The following is a 25,231-nucleotide window of genomic DNA, read 5'->3' as shown; positions in this document are numbered from 1 at the left end:
CCTGCCCAGTGAAGGGAGAAGGCATTTTAACTGCGTAAAAGGGAGGAGGCCAACTTCTCTGCTGCAGCTTTAGAGACGAGCAGTGGATTCCTCTTAAAATATCAGAAAGCAGTTTCAGATGGTGAGAGCTGTTTGTGGAGGAATTTACTGCCTCACTGGAGGTCTTTTAAGTGGAGGTCGGATGAGCACCTTTTAAGTGAGGTCTTTTAAGTGGAGGTCGGATGAGCACCTGTCAGGTGCATGTGATTCTGAAGTCCGTGAGAAGGGGGGGGGGCTGGACTGGGTGGTCCTTTGTGGTCTCTTCCAGTGGTCTCTGTGTGATTCGGATTCTGAAAGGTGTCTTCCTTTATCCATTTTCACAAAGGTTACCTGTGCTTTTGGAATTTAAATAAGTGTTTAATGTTTTTGCTGTGCTCCTGACAGTCTTATTTAATGAGTGTTTTTCAGTCTTACAACAATATGTCTTTGCTGTTTATGCTCTGGCTGTTTGTGGGAGCACAGAAAAGCTTTACATTCATAATTGAAACTGGAATTTCGTTCTTCTAGAAGTTAAGGATCATCTTTCTTTCCTTTTGGCTTCTAGGACTGCGGGAAGTGAGTTTGACAGATGAGCCAGAACAGGAGTCAGCGGTTCCTGCATCCAGTCCGTTTCACACGGATGGTCAAGGGCCTCCGCCTGCTCCTCATGACCCCACTGCCAAACAGATCATGCAGCTTCTGCATGAAATTCAAAACCCCCGAGAGAGGTTGGGCTCCCTCTTGGAGAACCCCTGCATTCCCTTCTTCTACCGGGCTGACGAGAATGATGAAGTCAAGATCATGGTGGTTTAATTTGCCTCCTAAACTTGGCACAGAGCTTGCCAAGGGGCTGCGTGTCCCAGCGTTTCTGCCCTGCCCACCTCTGCCTCGTACCACCCCTTCACTGTCCCTAAACGGATCGTGTGCTGCCGGCATGTGAAGCTCAGGAGGGCGCTTGGATTTCCTGGTTTTGGCTCCTTGCAAGCCAGTCTTTCTCTTAGCCGACGACTCTAGGTTACGTGTCAGTCACAATAGCCATATGCCCATCATCGTCCCACTAATTTATTCTGCATCTGGATGGTCTGGATTTGGATTGACTGCTTGTCTCACCATGGATCTTGGCCCGGTCTGCTTTCCTGCATCGATCCTGCCGTCTACCTGCATCTGGTCCTCTCAGTAGCGGGTTGGTTAGCTGGCTATCTAGACAAGCTCTACCCAAAACATTTTTGTTTTGTTCTAGTTAAAACAGGCTGCGCAGCTGAGTGGGCTGCCTTCCCTGTGAGCTCCTATGGGGTGCGTGGGCTTTCAATTCATGGGTGTGCATTAATGGGGGGACTGAGAAAACTTGGCCTGCACTTTTCGGGGTTGCATATTTTGCCATCTTTTTGTTGATTTGTATTTATTTTTAAAACATATGGGGAATCCTGGTAAAAAGCCAATCCCTGAGTTTTTAAACGGCTTTTGTGATAAGACTTCTGGGATTTCAGCTTCCCCTCCATGGGCCTTTCATCCTGCACGGAAATTGAGCCAGGGGTCTTGAGAGGAATTGTTTTTTCTGTTAGACTTTGGTACAAGACAAGGCAGAGGACATCTGTGTAGGAGCATGAAGGGATGCAGCACGTGCACAGTTGCTGTTCAGTGAAAAAAGGCAGGAAGAGTGTACACATGGGAGGGGCAGACTCAAGAACTTGCACCAAACATTACCTTCGACCAGCTACCAGAGATGGGTGCATATCTGTACATTTGCACGTAGGTGCTACAGGGAGTAGACCAGTCTGTCAGGGTGGTTCTGCCCAGAGGAAAAAGGGGTATTGAATGATACTTGTACTTCACGTTTCCCTCTAAGGCAGGGGTTGCCCAATTGTGACTCTCCAGATGTCCATGTACTACAATTGCCATGAGCCCCTGCCAGCATGCTAACTGTAGGCCATGGACATCTGGAGGGCCATAGTTTGGTTGCCCTGCTCTAAGGTGTGCTGATGTGATTGATTCTTACGGTTTGGTCAGCCCATCCATCCAGAACCAAAAAGCACATGGAGAAGTTTTTTTAAAAATCTCTCCCCCCCGTCCGTGGTCTAGCAGAATGAGATGTAGACTAAATCACTGCATTCTTCCAGGCTTCAGAGAGCTTGATAGAGGAGACAGTAATGAGATTGACAAGAGCCCTGCGGTGGACAGTGTTACTGCTCAGTGTGTTGTGTTGGGGCTCCCGTTTGCACGAGTTAGTGTGTACATAGTGTATCTGTGTAACATTTTGTATATACCTTGAATAAAGAGAAGACAAACCCTTTGGCAGCGTTTCCGGTTGCTGGAAGGTTACTCGTAATGTTGTATGATAAAAATGACCTAACTTCAGACAGTGGGGCAGGGACAGGAATGTGATTTAATATGGAACCTTATTAAATATTTATTGGGTGTCTGGTTTCCAGGAATGTGAAAGGAAAAAAGATTATCAGAGAAACCTTGCATTCTACTGCAGAAATAATTTAATCCTGTTATAAATCTGTTCTTTCTGAATAAACCTGTTCCATCTAACACGCTCGGTTTTGTCCCTCATGTTCTGAAGGGCCTTTTGTTCCCATTAACAATTCATTGTGATCGCTCATGCACAGTTCTTCATTACTTTTTCCATAGGGACAACGTTGGAGAAACATGTTTTCTCTGTTGTGTGTTGGTTACTTTGGGGACCTGTTTCAGTCTGTTCACCTCTGTGCTTTTTCAAGCACTGAAGTCTCAGGAAAAAGGCACCTTGTCTAAGCAGCCCTGGGCATCGTCCCAATCTGGACATCGTGCTGTCTGTAATCAAAAGCCCTCAAGGGGTTGTGAAAACTTTGGCTGGGCCCACTCTTGATGAACGAGCCATTCACAAAACAGTTGCAACTAGGTGTTGCCGGCCAAGTCATCTCTTGGCGAAAAACAGAGGAGAGAAATGGTCCATGGAATCCGCCTGGGCTTAAAAGCTGCCTGAACCCATTGCTGGAACTGCAGTTACAATGCTGCGGTTATGAGTAGTTTTAGTGGAATGCAGCACGTCACTTTTTAAAGACTCTATATCAGGGGTAGTCAAACTGCGGCCCTCCAAATGTCCATGGACTACAATTCCCAGGAGCCCCTGCCAGCGAATGACTACCCCTGCTCTATATGGAGAACCTGTGTGTGTAAAACAGAACTCTGCCCCCCCCCCCCGGCCATTACTTCTCCTTACACCCCGTACTGTTTAGCACCACTCCAGCAGCACAGGCAATTCAGAACGTGAGAATTCCTTGGTGCAGTACCAGAAAAGCATTGAATAGAAGAGTCTGGAAGCACAGAGTGAGATACTTTTTATTTCTAGTCATGGAGTCCTCCATTGTACAGAAATGATAGTTTCTTTCAGCAAGTGAACAAGAGTGGACAGATCACAGACAGCATCACAGGTACCACCAGCACTGCGAAGATTCACCCACAATTGGGGGGCAATGAAATAACCCAACTCCATGCAGCAGAGAATCAATCTTCAGGTTTGCTGCAGAGGCTTGGTTGGGTGCACAGGTGTACGTATACAGGTTCTTCCTAATCAAGTCTTTGCTAAAATCAGCATCAGAAGCATTAAAGGCTTTTAAAACTTCCGGACACCATATAGATTTAGATCTTTATATATATATATATTTATAGATATTTATATAACAGTAAAGATATGTTTCTCGTTACTACAATATAACTCATTTTTATTCCGTTAAAGCAACTGGGAGGGAGGAAAAACCAGTTTCACTAGCGTCACGTCTGATACGTGCAAGCCACAAGCTACGACAGAACAAAGCTGTGTGTTTAAGCTGTGCGTCGGACCATTCCAGGACAGAACAGCTAAGAGGCAGGTAAAGGATGGATCTCAGAGGGAGCAGGGTTACATGTCAAAGGGTGGCTTTGGACTCTCCGGGCGGGAGGGGCTGGCTTTGCCAGGGCGGCTGGAATGTAAAGAAAGAGACAAGAACACACAAAATAAAAACAACAAAGGAAGAGAGAGGGAGCAAGACAAAAAAAGAAAAACAAAACAACAGTTAAAAATATGGAAAGGAACTCCCATCAGAACGTGGCATAGAAAGGGTTATCCAACAGAAATCAAAAGCAACAGCACCAGGAGAAAAGAACTTAAATTGCCCGTGGAGTTGACTCAGAGACTTACAGAAAGAATGGTTCAACTTGGTTTGGGACAAGGGTCAGCACATGTCGAGTTCTTTCATTGTAGTTGCATTTACTCCTCAGCGTATACATAAAGAATCCAGTTAAAAGGATGAATCAGTGATCACAGTGACATTTCCCCCCCCATACATATATATGTACCAGTTGCATGCAAGTAGTAAATAAATAGTAGAACCACCAGGATATCAAGACGCCAAATGCCCAGGGTGCTTTCCTCCCGTCTTCTAAAGCAAGGGTGGTGGCAATCAAGTGTTTCACACAGCAGACATTCCTGGGAAATATTAGCTTGTCCGGGTTTTTTTGCCAAAGAGGAAGTATTGCAAAATTCGGCTAGTGCTTCTCCCTCTTTCTCCTGGTTTGTGAAAAGTCAGTTCTAAGTGGTCTAGCAGCAAGCAGCTCTTAGCCACGGACAGCCTATGGTACCGGTTCTTTGTGCTCCAAGGTGATGGCAAAGATCTAGGTCTTTTCATAATCCCTCCCCAATGGCATTATTGCGCTCTTGGACGAAGGAGGGGCGATCACGGTTCCGGAAATTTTGCACTTTAAACTGCGCCAGGCGTTTGACCTCGGCTACCAAGAACATTTTTCATTACAGTAGGTTTCCTTGCCCAGAGATTTGTTTCTTCTCAACTACGGAGGGAAAAAACTGCTACTGATACGCACTAGATGCTACAGCTAACCAACGCAGGCAGGACACGGTGCGTGCGCACGCCAGACCGGGACAGCCTGAGTGACTGGTTGACGGCAGCTGCCACTTTGGCGCACGGCGATGCTTCTGTAAGGTAATGCTCCGAAGAGCTCATGTCTTTCCAAGTCCCCATGCCACTGGACTAGGGCTATTCTACACTCACGAAGCAATACAGGACGCACGAGAAGACAAAGTGCTCAATCACTAACGAGCATTTTAACAACAGGGAGGGGAGGGGCACGGAGGTGGCTGGGGCAGGGGAGCCGTGGATGGATGGAGGCGGTGCTTGTTGCCAGCTGTCTACAGGCCTCAGGTTATAAATCTAAGAGGGACGGCTCAGCTGGTCGGATTATGGTGGGTCGCGTAGGTGAGGCGGGGCCCTTCCGGCTGTGGGAGCAGAGAGAGAGAAAGGCGAGAAGAGAACAGACACACTGAAGTTAGCATGGTGGCCATTCACAATCCTGCATGCTTCTCCACGTCATCTGAGCCAGCACCTTGACCCATTTTTTAAGATATCCTTTTTGTAAAAAGCCATGTGGCAGATTTACTGGATTTCCGGGATCTCTCATTGACGAATTTGCTCGGAGGTTGGTGCTGGTGGCTGGCTGAGTGCTGAGAAGCATGGAGCACAACAACGGTGATGCTACAGCACCAAGCGAGTGGAAAGGGCTATGGCACACAGGATGAGAGGGGGTCCTCTGGGAGGGCTGTTTCAGAAATGCCTGGCTAGGCTGGAGCTGGCGCGGCTTGCCCTGGCGTCTAAGCAGCGGTCGAGAAGGGGCTCTAGCGGAGTTCAGCTTGGCCTACAGCAGCGATTCTCACCCGCTCTGAGTTGGCGACCCAACTGCGCCGGCGGGGTTGGTGTGCGCACAGGCAGAGTGCGCATGCGAGCATGAATGCACACGCAGGTGCACAGCAGTCAGGTGGCATGGAGGCAGCCATTGCCATGGCTCCTCTGCCGCTGCTTGTGGCCACCGCGACCACAGAAGCGGCAACCAACCTGTGGACCCCCCCAGAAGGGGCCAGGTGACCCATTTTTTAGTCGCAAACCCAAGCTGGTGTGGTGTACTGCTTAGAGCAGGGGTGGCCACATGGGGGCTTTCCAGATGTCCATGGACTACAGTTCCCATGAGCAAGCTGCTGGCAGGGTCTCACGGGAATTGTATAGTCCATCGACATCGGGAGAGCCACCATTTGGCCACCCCTGGCTTAGAGCATCTAACTAGGATCTGGGAGACTCAAGCTGCAATCTCCACTCTGCCATGGAAGCTCTCGCTCTCTTTCCCTCCCAGGTTCTCCTACCTCTCAGGATCAAATGGGAAGGGAGAGCAGTGTTGTGAATGGCTTGTCTTCCCACTGAGAAGAACAGCGGGGTAAGGGTCTATTTAAGATGGAATTAAACTTGATCAAAACAATGTCACTTTAACGTAGCTAAAGTTGGCATCAGCCGTAAAGGGCACAGCTTTGCTAACAAGTGTCCGGACTGCTCATTCATGTCTGTAGAATTTTTGTAGACTGAGCAAGCAATTGAAACAGCACAGCTATCTGCACTTCCCTTTCCTTTCCAGAGGGCCTGCACGTGAGAAATGGAATTTATCTGCCCCATTCCAGCCCTACAGCCAAATTCCTGAACTACAACAATCTCAATTTGCTTAGTAGGTGCTCATGGGAGGGAAACAACAAGGTGATCACAGCAATAAGAGTTGCCTTTGTAACCCCCACTCACGTGACTGGTAGGCATTGACTGACCTCCTTGCTCTCTGCTTTCGTATTACTGATTTCCTCGCTGTGTTTTGGGATCCAGGCTCTGGGCAGGCCGCGTTTCCTAACAGCAAGTCCCAGAAGGAAGCAGGGGCAACAACCAAACCGCCTCAAAAAGATCTGCTCCAAGAGGACTGTTAGAGAAACCCTCATGCAGCCACATTGGAGCTTCTGGGCACTGGGCAGGTTGGGAGCGAGAGAGAGATGACACCCCCAGAAGCAACACTGCTGAACAACGACTGCAATGGATGACCACCTTATAGCCCACTGAGCTGCGACATGCAGTTTCACCACAAGGTAGAAGGCGGATCCAGGCCCACCTGGGGATGACACAGAACAATGCAGCGGAGTTCCACACCCACCTTTTTACCATTGGCCTCCCCTAATTCAATGTCTTGTACAGTCAAAGCTACCGATTTGGGTGGACTGCTCCGGAGATAGCTACCACCTCTGGACCTTGCTTATTAAAAAAGGGGCTTTCAACATTTCACATTCACTTCGATAAAGCACTGTTCAATAGTTCCCAATGTTGTACCAGTTCCCAAGGTTTGCCATCTTGACACACCTTTTTGTTTCTTTGGTAAAGGTCCACACACAACACTGTACTGCAGCACTGCAGTTTTTGAGGGTCCTACTTTCAAAAGCAGAACTAAAATTGTAGCTGTCATGTTGGGAGGAACACAAATCCTCCCCATTCCTTTCCTCCCATGCGATTCTCCTTTCTTTTAAAACAGCCACCCTGAATGGCTTTGAATCATATAAGTTATATTCTTTACCCAAAGAGTAATGTACACGTGGAATTCCCTGCCTCAGGAAGTGGTGGTGACTACAGGCACAGACAGCTTCAAGGAGGGACAGGAGAAACATCTGGAGATTAGCCATAAGGCAGAGAACACTCTGTCTTGAGCAGTGATGCTCACTGTTGTTGGTGCTTGGGGGGGGGGGCACATTTCTGGCCCCGCTGGTGGACCTCCTGACAGCCCCTAGGTTTTGGCTGCACAGAGTGACACAGAGTGTTAGACTGGATGGGCCATTGGCCTGATCCAACAGGGCTTATCTTATGTTCTTCTGTCCATGAAAACATAAATACAGTCGGCAAATCTAAAAATGGTGTGCCACTATCCATAAGATCTGCATCACAGAATCAGAAAAAAATGTTTTTAGCAGAAGACAAGGGAGTCTGTATAACATTCTTATACTTATTGCCTAGTTCCATCTTTTGTTGTCTCTCTCTCTCTCTGCCTTACTTGACCAATAAGTTGAGACAGGACATCTCACCTTCTCTGGTGATAAAGCAAATCCACTGGCACACTGCTCTGCGGTCCAGACATACCTGCTCCTCAGGGTCAGTTGGAATTCCACCCCACACCCCCCAAAGATACCAGATTATGTGAAAGATCTAACTGTTCCAAAATACAGATGCAGGTTGATAATCCTGTGCAACTGAAACAATAAAACAGGGTTTCTGTCCAATGGTACCTTTAAGGCCAACAAAGTTTAATTCTAGGCAGAAGTATTCATGAACGTCTAAAAGCATTACCCTCAGCAGTTACCGGCAGCCGCTAGGTAAAGCAACCATGTGTGGAGAAAGTGAGAAAATAAAGACTAGATGATATCCTACTTGATGGCTGTATCTATCTGGGGTGCGGAAACGGGCTGATTACCCCTCTTTGCCTTCCGGGCCACCCCCTGCTCAGCTGACCTAGCTTCTGAGAGAGAAGCAGTCACTCTGGCCACAGCCAACCTCCTCTCAATTGTTGTGGCTCATACAGCTGTTCAGAACTGATAGATAGAATAGTAATTGTAACATCATCTGTCCACGGCCACAACCTTCAGGAACAGAGAAGAAGAGTGAGGGAGAGAAAAAGAGAGGGAGAGAGACAGAGAATGCTAGCCAAGGATGGGAAAGCTCTCTTGCAGTGATGGGAGGAGAAAGAAAATCCACTGCAGAAAGCCCAGCAGTGAAAGGGGTGCGATAGGATGTTGGTCACCCAGAGTAGTAGCTTGTCCGTCGGCTCCTAGTGAGGGGAGCCTGTAGACAATACTCTGATGTGACCAACTATCCATGCAACCCAAATCACCTGGAAGTACAACTGTGCAGCTCCCTGACAAGTGCATATGTTTCAACCTGCCTTTGACATGGAAATATGAATGCAAGGACAAAAGATCATGTAAGGAAAAGAAGCAAGGGGCCAGATCGAGCACTCAGCCATTCCCCTGACTGACCCCCAAATGCCCATTGGAGGCTTTGGGTTATTTTTTTTCCAGGGGGGAGTCCAGAATAGAACTGGAGAGAAGGGGTCATGCATACAGGCAAGGATGAGGAACGAGCGCTGGGCCTCTTCCATGCCTTCGGCAAATGCCTTTTTGAGCCTGTTTTTTCACCAGCTAAACTTCTGCCCCGTTCCAGAGCCCAGCTAGGCTGAGCAGTGGCCTCAGGGCTATTTGTGAAAGGAGAAACGTAAGTTCTCCCACCTGCCCAACAGTCTGGTGGTTTCCCTTCTGCTCCTTTGGGGGGATCACATCTGAGGTGGGATCTTGCAGAACAGACGGACACCGTTAGAAACATTTCCCTTGAGAAGATTCAACAGATGGCTATTGCCCAGGGTCTCCCTGACGGCCACGCTGAGGACTCGGCAAGAGTTTCCCATCAGGACACAGTTTGGAGAGGGCAGGGACTCAGCAGGATATAACGCCATGCAGTCTTCCCTCCAAAGCAGCCGCCTTCCCCAGGGAAAGGATCCCTTATCAGCAGGAGATCAGTTGTCATTTCAGGGGACCTTCAGGCCCCACCGGGAAGCCGGCTACAACCCTGCAGCTGTCTGTTGCTCGCCCGCTGAGACGGGAATGGTTTTTGTGGAGATTGTCCTGCCATCAGTGAGGAACTGAACAGGGGGGCCTGTTTGGCCCCCCAGCTCTTTGATTCTTATAAGCCATCTGGCCAGCAACTTCCAATACGGTCCCACTCTCACTGGCCTCTTTCTGCGAAGTCAATGCAAGCTGCCTTCTCTCCATTGGCATGAGCCAGACAGATCGTGTGAATTACAAAGCAGCAGAAAGAACATGAAAAGTAAATCTACCCTTAAAAGGGCTACCATTTAAAAATTATTAAGGGCCCTTAACATGGATCCAGGGGGGCAGCTGTGTTGGTCTGAAGCAGAAGAACCAGGTTGGAGTCCCGTGGCTTCTTTAAGACCAGCAAACATTTACTCACAGTACAAGCTTTGCATGTCTGCACACTTCTTCAGATATAACATGCATGCACACAGAAGCTTATTTCTATATATATATATATAATTGAGTGCGCATACAACCCAACAATGTGCCAAGCCTCTGATAGATCCTCAATAGGGAGAGGGCACTTCCCCAATGAGTGTCGATCAGAGGCTCTTCCCATGGAGAGGCCAAGGCAGGCCTTTTCAGTCTGGCGGGAGGGTTTCCGCCACCGCTCCCCCTTGTCCCACAAAGGCCTCTCCATGGCTCAGCATGCATTTCCGGGACTGGGGGAAGTCCTGGGAGGAAACTCCATGCCCCCCCACCTGAAAACACCCACTGAGCCTTGGAGAGGCCACAGCAGGCCTTTTTGGGGCGGGGGGGGGAGGGCTGGTAGGAGGAGGGACCGGGGTTTCTGTCGCCCCTTCCCTGAAAAGGCCAGCCGTGGCCTCTGCAAGGCTCAGTGGGTGTTTGGGGGGCAGGGGGCAGTCCTGGAGGGAACTCCATGCCTCCCCCCTGAGGCTTGGGGAGACCACGGCTGGCCTTCTCAGGCCAGGGGGGAAGGCTGGCAGAAGGGCTGCTCAGTGGGGGTGGGGGTGGGGGGCAGCGGAAAGGGGGTGCTAGCGCCCGTTGTATTTACAGATGCAACAGCTTTAAATTTAATCATTTAAATAAACATAATGGGGGATGTAAACAGCTAAGTTCCCCCCTTGGGTGTGAAAGCACTTCAGCAAATCCATAATGTTTTAAATGGAGGATTACGATATTTAGGAAACCAAAAACCTAGTCCAGGGGCACGATCTATTCCAATATGAGCTTTCATGAGACTGGCTGCTGTTGCCTGAAAGCTCAGACTGGGATAAATATTAGAAGGAAGGAAGTTTGAGTGAGGCGGCACCATTAAGACCAACAAAGCTCCCGGGGCGAAGCGTGCCTGCACATGAAAGCGTAGACCCTGAAGAAGACTTGGTTGCTCTTACGGGTGTCAAAACTGGACTCAGACTTTGATCTGCTGCTTCAGACCAACACGGCTGAACACCTGAATCTCTCTTCATGGGGTAAATATTGTTAGTCTTGAAAGTGCCCCTGGACTTCTGCTTTGTTTGCTGCAAGAGAGGAGCAATGGAATGATCTCTCTAGAAACAAATCCAACAGAACCTCCACTGGCTGGAGTCCAGGGACGGCAACATCAGTGCACCACTGAGGGCCAGTTCACATTAAGCCACGTTAAGCGGTTAGTCGACTAACTAGAAGGATCCAAATCTGGAATAATAATTTAGTCACGTCAACAAAACAAGCGTCAACAGCATATCTAGGTTAGATTCATACATTTAGGGGAGCAGATTAAGGAAAAAGATTTTGAACTATGTCCAGTTCCCTGCAGGGATGCTTCCCCCCCCCCCCCCTCTCTCTCTCTCTCTCTCTCTCTCTCTCTCTCTCTGATGTGCTGCCCACGAGGGATGGGAGGAAATGGACAATTTCAGGCTGTTCCTGAACCCGGACAACCCAACCCCCCTCCCCCAACGAAGTGGTGCATCCTGGGCCAGTCTGTTTCTCTTTTCCTGGCTAAGAAGCAAGAGGAAGCAAAACGAGAGGCTTAAATGGTTTGCAGACATTTCAGCGATCAATTTTGCTCCCTCCTGCTTGGAAGTGAGAGAGAGTGAAATCGATGACTGCAAGTGATTTCAGCCCCAGTTCGCAGCAAACCGGCACACTGAAATCTCTTGCAGCCCTTTCAGGCTGACACCGAGGTGCAGATTTGCTTCCTGCCCTTTGGAGGGAAGTAAGGGGAAGATAAATCAATCCCTGAAATGGCTTGCTGCCACTTCAGGAATTGCACTCCCCCCCCCCTCCAAGTAAAAAAGAGGATGAGTTGGTTCTTATAAGCCGCTTTTCTCTACCCGAAGGAGTCTCAAAGCGGCTTCCAATCGCCTTCCCTTTCCTCTCCCCTTTCCTCTCCCCACAACAGACACCCTGTGAGGGAGGGGAGGCTGAGAAAGGGTACTGTGACCATGCTGTCAGCCTGAAATGACCTGCAGCCTTTCAGTCCTACAGTGGGGTGTGCACACCTGAAACAGTTGGCAGGCGTAGCAGACATTTGAGCAGCTAGTTTTCCTCTTCCCACCTTGAAATGAGGGGGAGCAAAACAGGCAGTTTAAATGACTCAGCGACATTAAAAATTAACAGCTAAGGGGCTCAGAGCCAGTTAAAACTAAGACTTGCTCAGCCGCTAGGTTTAAATGGCCTGAACCCAACCTGAAAATGTCTGTGAAATGTTCAGAAGGGGATCCTTCCTCCAAACCTGCTTTTGGGCAGCACAAATCGGTCAAATTTGTGACACATTTGAGGTTGTGAACAAGTTTGTGCCCATTCCTAGTGCCCACCACCCAGTTCTGTGGTATCTAATTGCTGCCCTGTCATACTAGAATTTAAAATCTAATTAAAAGAAATTGCAATTTAAAGGTTTACTACATTTTGACTATGACTCTCTAGCAGACAGGGAATCTGCAGGATTTGGCTGCCAAGACAAAGACATTCACGGTGTGGTATCAGAGTTCTCAAAGAGAGGCGAGTGGCAGAATGGGGGAGAGGAGATGGGAATGGAAGGGGAGGGATAACACTAACACCAGTTCATGCATCACCAAAGCTGGGGGCAGGGTGACTGAGAGTGAAGAACGTACCGTGGCTGCCAGTCCTCAAGGGTCACTGATAGTGATTCTGAAAGACAACACGAGAGCAACATGGCTGTTCAGACAATTTGAGGCAGAGCCACACAGACGGTTTGGGACACTCACGTCCTTGCCTTTGCAAACGACTGACGTAAACATGCACGCGCACGCAATGCAGATCGGCATTTGCAACCACAGCCACACGAGCACGCACAAGTCCCTACAGCCTCAGTTCACATTTACAACATAGGCTGGACTGTAAGATGTACAAAGCCACACCTGCACCAGTGTATCTCTCACATACATACAACACCCCTGCACACTCACGTCTCAGGCACAAAGATGTCAATCCAGCAACAGGTATATAGGAGTCTAGACATTCAGTTCCCCAAAAGCACATAGGCACAGGTACTTTGAAGGTGCAGACACACAAAGGGACACTAAAAATCCATTTCATTACCTAGGAAACTTTCATTTTTGCAGTAACTGCTCAAAGGATCCAGCTCTTGCTCCTGTGAAGGTGTCTGCCCAACCCCTACTTAATTCAGGATTAAATACTCCCTCACCTGCCTCACCACATTGTGCCCCATTCTGCAATGATGGGGCCTCTAGGAAGGCTTGTGCGTGTGTTAAATTATGTCAAGTCGCTTCCTATGGGGACTAGGGGTGCGCTGAAAAAATACCCAAAAAATATCTGACTGGTATTTTTTGAGTATTAGCTCAGACAGATTTCTTTTGCTATTGGATAGTCGCAGTGGAAGTATATTTAACGAATTGTCAGTCCCTTTAAATACCTTCAGAGTGAGCTCAGCTTGAAGGAGGCATTTACAGGGACTGCAATCCCTTTAAATGCCTTCGGAGATGACTCAGGCTGCAACAGCAGTTTGGAAAAGGCATTTAAATTTTTGAGAGATTGAGGATGGGGGCACCTCCTTCTGGCTCCTAAACATGACAAGTAACCAAGACGTTTTAATTTATTTAAGCAGCCAACACGTACAACATTGCTATTCTTTGGCTTATAACCCTGACCTGCATGGCCCAGGCTAGCCTGATCCTGCCAGATCTTGGAAGCTGCAGGGTGGGTCCTGGTTAGCACTCGGGTGGGACCCCATCCAGGGTCATGGCCCAAGGCACGCAGTGCCGTCGAAAACCCTATCGGATCCGTGGGACCTGGATGCAGCTTGACAGCACTTCACACACACCCACTTTGGCTTACGAGTTTCTCGTGCAAACAGTTCAGAGACGCTGGAAGTGAAATCCTAAGCAAAGCTGCAGCTTACTAAGTCAGCCGAGGCCACAGCCCCCACTCCTTTACAGTTCCCGTTGGAAATGCAGCCGCCAACCAGTGCAGACGGGCCACAATCCTGCAGTCATGTACGCACTCAGCTCTCCGCCAGCGGGCATGTGTCTGCAAGGCTCCTGGGAATTATTGGTGTAGCCCGAGATACCCCATCTCCACAAAACAAGATGCACGGCTTATGTTCCTGCACACAGGCTCATACGCACAGAGAAATTCAAAGCATATAAAAGGCTGGTTATGCCCACAACTTTGTATACACACACACGCACACACCTCAAAGGCTGACATGCTTCCTTTCAGACTTGGGCCTCATTCAGTATTCTCCACCAGAAAAGCCAGATCTTAAAAAAAAAAGGAAGAAGAAGAAGAAGTAAAGAAAACAAACAGCAATGATGAAGATGGCTGCTTGTTCACTTGTGGCGAGAGGTCTCAGGCCTCACTGCCGAGTGTGAACTATTCTTATTCTATATACAAGAGATGACAGAACAAAAAAGAGTTGCCATCGGGGGCCATTTGTAAATGGAGGAGGGGCCTTCTCGAGGAAGGAGAGTGAGCACAACCGGCGGAATGGAGGAGTTGGGGATGAAGGGGGGGGGGGGAGAGAGAGAGAGAGAGAGAGAGTCCCTATGCTCAAGCTGAAGGACTGTCTTATAAGTTTCTGCCCAGGAACTAAGATGGCACGGAGATGCCCTCCTGACTGCTCCCCATTTGAAGAGGCCCATTTGAGGAGCGCACAAGACGGGGCCTTTCCTGTGGCAGCTTTCTCACGGAAGTGTGTCTGGCCCCCTCATTGTCCATCTTCAGGGGACAGTTTTATTTAGGACTGAATTCAGATTGATTTAACTTCTATTACTAATAGGAGTTTTCAAATTGTAACTTTATGGATTTTTCTCATTGTTATTTTTATTGTGCTTTTCAGCAAGTTTTACTTATACTGCAAGGAAGAAAGATGACTGATAAATGTTTTAAATGATAAATCACGCACACACAATATCTTTACTGGCATAAAGCAGATTAGCAAGATGAACATAGTCAAGATACAACAGTCAATTTAAATTTAAAGACTGAAGACAAAAATTCAGCCATAATAAAAGTGACATCGGCATCCTTATCACTCAATAAAAATGATTGAGTTTCTCCATTTTGGTATTTCTCCATTTCGAAAACAGACTATGCCCTTGTAAATCAAATTCTCCTGAACCATCCAACATATCTTGCTGGATTGTCCCTGGTTCATTGTCCAGTGAAGGCACGTTATACATTTTATACCGAAATGGAGAAACCCTTCAAAAGACCTCATCTGCCCATTTTTATTGAGTGATAAGGATGGCAATGTCACTTTTATTACGGCTGAATTTCTGTCTTCAGTCTTTAAATTTAAATTGACTGTTGTATCTTGACTATCTTTGTTCATTTTGCTAATCTGCTTTATGCCAATAAAGGTATTGTGTACCAATAAATGAACTGGGCTTCTGAAACATACAATGGAAAGGAATCAGCTGAATGGCAGTGGAGCCAGCTGAGCAGCTACAGAACAACTGGGTGCCAGTTGCATTCCAGGGCAAACAGTTTTGGCTGAACTATCATCAGCAAGTAACTCTCCGGCAGCAGTATTCCCTGCAAGGTCCAGGCAGTGTTTGGTAAGTCTAACTAACAGTTTAGCAATGAACAGGCTGGCCATTTTTGTGCCACCGTGAGAATGTCTGCCTGTCTTGCCTGAAGGCTGCATCCATGCAGCAATTTCTGATGTTCTTGGTTTAGTACTAAACCAGAATCATTGGTGGCTTCCTGGAACAAGGTGAGCGTGTTTCTCCATGGGGCACCTCCATGCTGGCACTTGCCCGGATGGTCTAGCTATGCTCAACCTATCCTGCTTCCCCCCAGTCGTGGTCTTTTGTCTGGGCAAGAGGCAGAAGTGTGGCCAGAAGCCCCTGACTGAATGCTTGGCCTGCAAAAGCCTTACAGTAAAAGGAGAAGAAGAGTAGGTTTTTATACCCTCCTTTTCTCTGCCCAAAGGAGTCACAAAGCAACTGACAATCCCCTTCCCTTTCCTCTCCCCACAACAGGCACCCTGTGAGGTCAGTGAGGCTGAGGGAGCTCTGACAGGACTGCTTGATCAGAACAGTCACCCAGCCAGCTGCACATGGAGGAGCGGGGAATCAAGCCCGGCTCACCAGATTAGAAGCTGCTATTCTTAACCACTACCCCATGCTGGCATGCACACAGATCTGGCCCTCTTCTTTGCCGCTTTGTGGAAAGGCTCTTATAAAAGCGCTACAGGAAATCACTCCCAAAGCATTTTAAGATCCACATCAAGGGCTTTCCCAAGGCAAAAAGGTGTTCTGGGAGGGGTGGAGCAGAGAAGGAAACAAGCAAAACCTCATTCATTACAGCCTGTATGGAATAGACTAACAGTATATAGAATATATCGGCAATGCGAATGAAGAAATGAATCTGTGCATATGAAGAAGAGGGAAAGCAGGGAAACAGAGTACAGTGCTGAGGGCAGGGAGAAGAAAGAAAAGCGGCAGGGGGGGGCAAAAAAGGTCAAAGTACAATAAATTTCAAAGGGAGAAATGGAGCGCAAGAGAGTGAAAAAATGTGACCCGGCAAGGACTAGCAGAAGCAGCGGTGGCAGCACATGCCAACAACCACAGGTGCTGATGGGGGAAGTGATGCCGTCAGGCACAGGTGAACAGGTCTCTGCAGGAAGAAGTACTGCAGGGTGGATGCTGTGACCATTTGAACACCAACAAGCTGGCAGTTAAAACAAAATATCCTTTTGCATCCTCTCTGGGACTTATCCGTTCCAGCTCCTACCTTGAGATCACGGTACAGCTACACAGCAATGCTCAGTGACAAAAGACCAGGAAGCCCCAAGAAAAGGTGTGATCCAAACCCAGAATTCTCTTCCTGGTATTCCAAAGAGCCAACGGTAGTCAAGATTGCCAGGAGTGAGCTGGGCAAACTATTGGACCTGGCCCAGGATTAATTCGATCTTTACATACCCTTGTAAGAGAGAGATATCCAGTCCCTACCCTTTTAAAAGAAGGATGCTTCCATCACACACCAGCATTAATCAACTTCTACTCTGAGTAATCCATCATTGGAAATCAAGTTCCAAGTAGTGTGGGGGGTTCCCTGTGGCAGGTTTTAGTCCCCTGTTTAGAGAAAATAATTTCCTCCTGGATAAACTATGTCAGGGGAAAAGGGTTAAGTGGAAAGCTTCACTTTTTCCTTTGGGCCCCATGAAATTAAGATTTTATTCTAGCCAGGGGTGGCCAAACTATGGCTCTCCACATATCCATGGACTACAATGACCATTAGCCCCTGCTGCTGGCTCACGGTCACTGTAGTATATGGACAGATGGAGAGCCACAGTTTGGCCACCCCAGTTCTAGACTTGCCTCCAAAGAAGGGAAGTCCTCAGTTATGCCCACAAAGGTACTGAAGACAGGCTAGAGAAATGCTGTTCAGCTTCCCAGTCTCCCTCCCTTCTCAGAGCTGAGCTGACACTCCCACTGCTGCCTAGAGCTTTTCTTTTTAGCTTGTGTGACATTATAGCAGACAGAACCTTGTGCACTCCTAAACTAATGTCTGTGATGCTGTGCACTTAGGCAGATGGTGAGTGGGTGGGCAGGAAGGGCTGTGTCAGTGCTTGGCTCTGGTGGCCCTTCCTGGCATCCCCAGGGACAGGCTGATTGCCACCTCCAGGTCAGACTGGCTAGGGATTCTGGTTTTCAGGGTGGGGTATCTGGGCATGAAACTGGGATCACTGTGGGTGGGCAGGTAGTTGTGAGTTTCCTGCATTATACATGGGGTTGGACTAGATGACTCTGGAGGCCCCTTTCAACATGATTCTAAGTAAAGAAGATGTGTTTATTTATAAAACTGGTTATATCGCATACTCATAATCTCACACACTTTTGGAGCAATCAGTGGTCAAATTGCAGCACAAATTCAGACTCAGGACATGAGGAATCAGTAAGATGCTAAACTTGTCTTTTTGCATGCATTGTTTTAAACACACTGGGATGACTAAGGGAGCAAAGCCTTTCTCACTTTGCAGAAGAGAAGCATTTGATCCAACCATTTCTGCCATCCTCCATTTCCAGATTATGCCAGCTGTCACCTGGGTGTAAACTGCACGGAGCTTTTATTCCAACCCAAGCTCGATTCAGTCCTTGCCCTCTGCACAGAATGCGATTTCCGTTTTGATTTGGGGCGATTTAAATTTTCCTTCTGCAGCAAGAAGGATTGATCCAGAGTGACCCTACCTTTATTGTGTGATATCTTAGAGTGCTTTTAATCCTCAATATATTTAAAAATCACATTGTTTTGAATCTGGGCTCTCCTCCCCCGTGATTGGCTACAGGTGGTCATGTGACAAACTTGCCTTAAAGGAGAAGCCCCTAATCTCTCTCAACGTCTGTAGGTCTTGGATTTTTTTCCTGCCTTCTTCGATCCTCCCCCCCCCTTCAAGAAAAGAAAGAATTTTTTCCTCCCTCCTCTGATTTCTTTGATCCCCTACAAGAAAACAAAGAAAGAGTCTCTATTTGCCTCCCCCCCCTCTTCTGAGCCTCCCTAACCACACGCAGAACACTTTCCTGTTTCAATGAGGAGTGGGGGGGAGAGGAAGACTCGAGGTCAAATCGATCTGAATTCAACAGGATTGACAATGGAATAAACAAAGTAAGTGCAGACTCTGCCCTGGTGTATGTGTGTGTGTGTTACTACACGAACAGCTCAATCCTAAATAGAATTTTCTCATTTGAAGTTCAGCTGATTTGTCAGATTATACATCAGCTTCTCTACTGGACAAGTGTCTATTTGTCAAGAATACTGTTTCCTAAATTTCTGCTCAGAATCAAAATTTACTTCAGTCATTCTTGAAAAGGCTTACAAAGAGGAGATAGCCTGCCATGGGTCACTGTTCGGAGCATGCTTCTGTGGCTGGGAGCCTTATCGCTCGCTTGCATCTTGCCAGTATTTCTCTAAGCACACACAGCTGAGGATCTGCAGGTCAGGATTTGTACCTCCAGGAGGCTGCTTCCAGACCACAGAGGTCACCAATTGAAGAGTTGTCTTCTTATTTGAAGAAGCTTGATTCGCCTTCCCAATTGTCCAGCAGAGAATTCTAACCCAAACCACTATCCCTAAGACTCTTGGAGGGAAGCAAGGACAGTGTAGGTGTGTCAGGCAGATAGCCCAGGTTAACCTTAAGCAAGGTCAGCCTTGGTCAGTATTTGAATGGGAGCCCATCAGGGAACCCCAGGCTCATGGTGCAGAGGCAAGCCAGGGCAAGCTACCTTTGGACGTCACTGGCCTTGAAAACTCTACTAGGCGTTGCCAAAAAACCTTGGCGGCCAAAAAAGAAACCAAAGCAACTAAAAAACGATAGATTTGCTCAGGGTGGCTACCAATCCCCAGCATTATTTGTTTCCTATGTGAGGAATTAATTGGTTTTGTTGGTCTAGGAAGGGGCAGACTTTTCATAAAGCTTACTGCCCTCCATTCTGATTATCGCTGATGGAAAATCCTGATAATTGAAATCCACCTTCCCATCTCTTGTTTTGGGTTCAGTTCAAGGATCTGGACAAGGAATTCTGCTAACGATGACAATGAGGCCAGGTCCAGCCGGCTTCTTCCCTGAACCAGCCTCTCTTGACAGGAGGTGAAATTGGATCCAAGTCTGTGCTGTGAAAACCTGCCCAACAGCAGATTCTCAAAAGCAGAACTCAGATAGCCCATCAGAAATTGCAGCACCAATTTCCTCTTCTAAAAACCAGCCTTGACATGCTTAAAATTTGTAGATTGGGGCAATCAATACTGTTGTTTGTTTTCATTTTTAATCATAAATCCAAACCTTTCCATGGTGCATTCATTCTGATGCATCTTGATTCTACCCTTTCCAACCAATGCCTTCTAAAATGACAGTCAGGACTACCATTTATAAGGACCTCCCCAACCACTTCGCTGCTCCAGCTCTGTCAAGGATAAAGGGTCATGTTCCAAATCCAAATGCTCCTTCGAGGGAAACTTCAGCACATAAGACACCAGTGTATGAGCAACAGCTCATGGAGCAGTAGGAGACCTAAGTTACCTTGTGTCAACCACCTTCTGCTGCCAAGAGAATGGGCACTTAGGAAAGCTGATGCCCAAAGCCTTCTTCTACTTGCTGCATGACCTCACTTACCTGGGGACGCCAGGAGGTGCACGGTTGGGCCGAGATGGAACCTGAGGGGGAGGCCCAAAAGGATCAGGGGAGGCCCCTGGCCTAGAGGGCACAGGAGGAGCACCACCCAGAGTGGGACCACCAGCAGGCGGAGGTCCAGGAGCTGGGCCTCGAGATCCAGGCCTGGAGGGTGGGACTGCCGGAGCTCTCCTCTGCGGTGTAGGGCTGGATGTTGGAGACCTAGCAAAGAGAGAGAAACTTCACTGCAGGGGCAAGGGGCTCTCAGTACATTCCAAATCCTGTAGCAAAATCTTTTTAGGCTAGAGATGCAATCGTTTTAAGAGAATGAAAGCAGCTTGAAAGAGACACGGGTAACATGGTGGAAGCATATTTTATTTTGACTACCTGTATCCAACAGACAAACTGGGTTTTCAACTTCTTGTGGAGGGGAGAATTAAAACCCTAACTTCTGCAAAACTCACTTAGCGTGATTCAATTTGTCAAACTGCCGTTGACTCTCTGATTTTATAAAAACTTGATCAGGGTTCAAATGGACCTTTGATAACATCAAGGTACTTTTGATGTTTCCTGCCACCTCTTGGAAGACTTCAAAGAAGTCACGTGCCACAACGCAAAATTGGAATGCCCCACAGCCCTTCCCTTCCTGGTCCAGCAGGAGGCCCCATCGCATCACTATAAGAGGCCTCAGGAAGGTCTGCGGGGGCCTCCCCCTGAGCCTCTGGTACCTGCGTCCGGACGGTATGTTCTGCACCTGCAGCCAAGAGTCGTCCACCGGCGGGGGCAAGGGAGTGCTGATGGTGGTGGTGTTGATGTCTCCGATAATGTTGAGCGCCTCCCTCAAGGCATGGTACATGCGCAGCATCTCGTCACGCCGCTGGGCCTGTTCGGCTGATTCTTCCATCAGGGTGTTTTGGTCTCCACAAGAGTACAGATTCGCCAACAGTTCTGAATGTATAAATTCTTTTGTCTGAGGAAGAGACAAAAAGAGAGGCCAGCAGGAAGGTTAGGGTCGATCTGAAATACTGCTAAACTGCTGGTTTTGCACGCCCACCTTTCCCACCCCCTCCCAGACCTCTCCAGGATCATATCACCCAATAAATGTTTAACAAATTATTTCAAATGTTAAAAATTAGTTAACTCCACCCATTTAGGAAATCCTACCAGGGCTGAAGAAACCAGGGTTGAGAAAGCCTGCCTTAAACGATAATATAATCTTAAACTGAAAAGAGAGCGTCTCTCTGGGCCATTCCGCACCTGGATCTATGTAGCAAATTGGTTGCGGAACGAAAAAACGCCATTTTAAATAGTGGAATTCATCGTTATGCATACCTGCCTTTGTAGTGGAATCCAGTTGTGTTTCTATTGTTTCCCACAGGTTTCCAGTCTCGGCAAAAATCGCTAGCCAGGAAGCGATATTGCCAAGCTTTGTCCCGCCCCTGGCCGTCAATCAAACGAGCAGCCAATGGGTGGCCATTATCATGCTCCCGAAAAGCCCCTTTCCCTTTAAGGCAGGTTTAAAAAGAAACACACACGTTGCAACAGAGAGACCAGTCTAGCTAGCAGGTGGTGTTTGAGCTGCCGTTTCATCGTTGCCATGCTCCCCCCAAGTGAAAAACCCCCTGCACGGGCGCGATTTTGGGCCGAAAATAAAGTGAAAAATAAAGGGAAAATAAAACAGCAAACGGTGCTGTGTGGTGCTTGGTGCTTGGTGACTTAAAACAGCTCTGGGAAGGGACTGCAGCCGGGGAAGCTTCGCTGGGTAAACGAAGGCTTGCCGGTGCGTTGATCTCCACTCGCTCCTAGAAAAAAAATGGCGATCGCTTCGCCAGAAGATCAGAGGAGAGAGCCAGGGGGAGGGACTTTGCAGAAACCGCAACAATGGTAACACACAGAACTTTCCTGCTAGTGTTGCAGATTGGTTGTGTAGCACTTTCTGGAGGGTGAATCCACTTTTGGGGATTTCCCTGAAAGCGCTACAACAAAGCGCTTTTTGCGGATCGGTTTCAGGAGTGTGGCAGATTGTCAATGACGTTGTGCATAACTGAAAATTAGTAGCAATTTCAATTTGCAACCATTGTGCAATTTTGAACTAGTGCGGAATGGCCCTCTGAGTTCAATGGAACTTACTTCTACCCATTCCCTATATTTGCCAGCCATTATATTGCATATTCCACCTTGGACACTGGACAATATTATAAGACACATTGCCACTGTCCCAGACTCTTTGAACTCTACTGTGCTCCTAGGTGACTGTCCAATGGGATACTTACATTGTTTATCATAAGGTGCATTATGGTCTTAGGCATGAGGTCACGAATGGTCTTGTTGACGATGGCCATGTAGGAGTCCACAAGGTTCCTGATGGTTTCCACCTGTCTCTCCAGCTGAGGGTCCATGGAATGCATCAAGCTATCCGATCCATTCTCTTCTGACTCGCTGGCCTACACAAAGAGGTTGGAGACACAGATTGTGTCTTTAATAAGGCCCCTCCCCCCCTTGACTCCCGAGAGAGAACTACAGAGAGAGATGCAGCGAGATGAGAGGAAAAAGGACTTTGTTTTCAGAATCTCCCCACTCCAGTAATTTTTCAGTACATCAGGTTATCCTTCACTCTTTTCATTCTTCTGAATCATGACTAACAAGAGTGCCCCACACTTTTGGACTAAGGGCAAGGCTGGGGAAAGAGTCGGAACATAATACCGAGAATCCATTTTCCAGCTATTTTGTAACAGAGACAGTCCCACTAGGCTGTCCATTCTGTTTCGTTTCTGGTTCCTCTCATCACTTGCCTGTTTTGCCTGCTACATTGAAACAGGAGGCAAATGTCTGTGCCTCTTCCAGAACTATGAATGCCTCTGTAGCTGTACTCAAGTGCAGTAGAGTTAATTGTACAGCATCACAGTCAAGTTAGACAGATTGTGGGGTTATCACTGTCATCGAGGAAAGCCCTTGGTTAGCCACACTGTAAGGAACGCTCTAGTTAAAGGAATTTCTAGTGCAAATAGCAACCTCACCAAAATTGTGCCAGTGAGGCGTGATGTTACATGGGGCAAATCCAGCTCTGGCCATACAGAATTTCTCAAAGCAATGGCAGGGAACTGCGACTGAAGATGGAACGGTAATAAAAACAGCCTACTTATTATGTCTTTCATAGAGACAGGAATTACTTCCTCTGGGGGAGGGCCCATTCCACACACATTGGATAATGTGCTTTCAGTGTGCTTTGCAGCTGGATTTCCCTATGTGGAACAGGAAAATCTATTTCTAAAATCCACTGAAATGCATTATCTAACATGTGCAAAATCGGCTCAGGTTATACAAGCAGTAAACAGGACCATGATCATGGAGCACAGAATCCTCCAGCTCATCTCATTCATAAAATGAAAAGGGATTTTGTTTATCTATTTAAAACACCTGTTTGCTGCCTTTCTGCTTGTGGAACTCAAGCCAGCTCACAGTGTAAATATAACATCAATGATAACTGGTCCATATCAAGGCCTCCACATTGAGTTGAACTGTGTCCCCTACTGAAAAAAAGGGCAGCAGGAGAAGCCAGAGGAAAGCTGAGATGCTCTGGAGCAAGCTGAGGCCTGCAATGATGTTTCTTTGGGGCCGACCTTGATGCATCTCTCACCTTCCTCATTAAAGTGCTAATCTGTCAGTCAGTGGAGTTCAGCAAAAACTCCAAAGTTTCCAGACCTTTCGCCTTTTGGACAATAAGGACAAGGTTTTACACATGTGCTCTGGCTGTATCTGAAGAGCCTCCTCCAAATGCACAGCTAGGAGCACTTCCATCAAAGCGATCGATGCTGGAATACTAGGCAGGCCTGAGATGCAACAGGGGTTCCATGTGCTTGCTTGAGTACAAGGCCACAGGAGGCTTTGAGTTAACCTCTTCAGAATTCAGGAGTGTAACCATGCTGGTTTGAAGCAGCAGAACAAAGTTTGAGCCCAGTGACACCTTTAAGACAAATGAAGTTGTATTTAAGGTGAAAGCTTTCGTGCACATGCCCTGAATAAAACTTTGCTGGTCTTAAAGGTGCAGTGGGCTCAAACTTGGTTCAGATAAATAAATGTTATTTTTTTTCTTCAAGTATGCTTCCTTCTTTCTCACATGAAACTACCAATAAAATGAAGAGCGGAAGATACTAATTTCTCTAGCTCAAAAGGTTCTGTTAGCAGCTGTAATACATGTAATTCATTGGGCTCCCAGCTTTTTTATTTGCATCTGATTTCCAATGACGTGATTTAGTTCTTTTGAATTTTTCACATTCATGTTTCTTGTGAATAGGTAGATTTGCCTGTACCCCAGTGTATATATTTCTTCTTTGTAAGTGTATAGAAATCTATTTCTAAATAGATATTTTATTCATTCTTAATTGTTAGTGGGTAGCTATTTTTCTCTTTTGTCCTATTGTACTTTTTACAGGTCCTGTAGGGCAGGGAATTTGAATTTAGCTCTTCCTATTTTTTGTTTCTGGGGAAGGCACTGGCAAACCACCCCGTATTGAGTCTGCCAAGAAAACGCTAGAGGGCGTCACCCCAAGGGTCAGACATGACCAGGTGCTTGCACAGGAGGGGAGGCCTTGACCTTTTATTTTTTGTTTGTTTGCTGTCCAGTTGCAGGCAACTGAAGCGACCCCAGCAGGGATCTCAGTGCAAGAGACAACCGGAAGTGGATGGCCAGTGCCGCCTTCTGCATGGCAGCCCTGGTGGGGTCTGCCTTCCAAACACTGAACAAGGCCAGCCCTGCGTAGCTTCCAGGATCTGCCAAGACTGAGCTAGCCTGGGCTATCCGGGTCAGGTCTTCTATTTAATACACTGTGATTTTTTTTCCTACCAGAAATCCCTGTGTAAAAGGCATCTATTCAGCAGTTAAAACTATCCCCCAGTAGGGGGAAGACGTCGCCTTCTGCCTGTCATGCATCTGTTAGACATACTTAGTCACCCTTCGGCTGATGCTGGGCTGGAAGGCTAACAAGGATTATTCAACAAAGGGGTGGGGGAGTCTTTGCCTAACTTCTAGAAAGGCCCTCAGTTTCTGCTGCTCTGTACTTCCGTAGCAATGGCCTCTGAGCTGAGGGGAAAAGGGGGATCAAACCATTATTGACAAGCCAGAAATGCATGACTATAACATTGATAGCTCTTATGAACTCCAGGGCAGCAGGGCATCTACTTGGCAACCACTCAGCTCTGAAAGCATTAGG

The 25,231-nt window shown here is 47.5% G+C and overlaps 2 protein-coding genes across 21 annotated transcripts in view; one reads left to right on the top strand and one right to left on the bottom strand.

The window, feature by feature from the left end:
- GOLGA2 (golgin A2) overlaps window positions 1-2,553 on the top strand; it is a 47,388-nt gene extending 44,835 nt beyond the window's left edge. For all 5 annotated transcript variants that reach the window (XM_077306697.1, XM_077306698.1, XM_077306699.1 and 2 more), the window contains one exon: window positions 584-2,553. In XM_077306697.1, coding sequence (XP_077162812.1) covers window positions 584-831 — 248 coding nt within the window. In that variant the 3' untranslated portion in view covers window positions 832-2,553. The remainder of the gene's footprint in view (window positions 1-583) is intronic.
- Window positions 2,554-3,324: 771 nt separating this feature from the next.
- The window catches only part of DNM1 (dynamin 1), a 200,286-nt gene continuing 178,379 nt past the window's right edge, over window positions 3,325-25,231 (bottom strand). For 4 of the 16 annotated variants that reach the window (XM_077307103.1, XM_077307106.1, XM_077307102.1 and 1 more), the window contains 4 exons: window positions 22,295-22,465; window positions 20,750-20,991; window positions 20,025-20,243; window positions 3,325-5,272 (listed from right to left, as the gene is read on the bottom strand). In XM_077307103.1, the coding sequence (XP_077163218.1) occupies window positions 5,200-5,272; window positions 20,025-20,243; window positions 20,750-20,991; window positions 22,295-22,465 (705 nt within the window). In that variant the 3' untranslated portion in view covers window positions 3,325-5,199. Of the gene's footprint in view, window positions 5,273-12,540; window positions 12,578-14,101; window positions 14,170-20,024; window positions 20,244-20,749; window positions 20,992-22,294; window positions 22,466-25,231 lie in introns of those variants that run through there. The other 12 variants (XM_077307111.1, XM_077307109.1, XM_077307104.1 and 9 more) reach the window with 10 other exon arrangements.

This window comes from Paroedura picta, chromosome 12 (assembly GCF_049243985.1).
Source record: "Paroedura picta isolate Pp20150507F chromosome 12, Ppicta_v3.0, whole genome shotgun sequence".
In the NCBI taxonomy this organism is placed as follows: Eukaryota; Metazoa; Chordata; class Lepidosauria; order Squamata; family Gekkonidae; genus Paroedura; species Paroedura picta.
The sequence above is the reverse complement of the archived record's forward strand: the minus strand, read 5'-3'. Positions and strand labels throughout refer to the sequence as shown.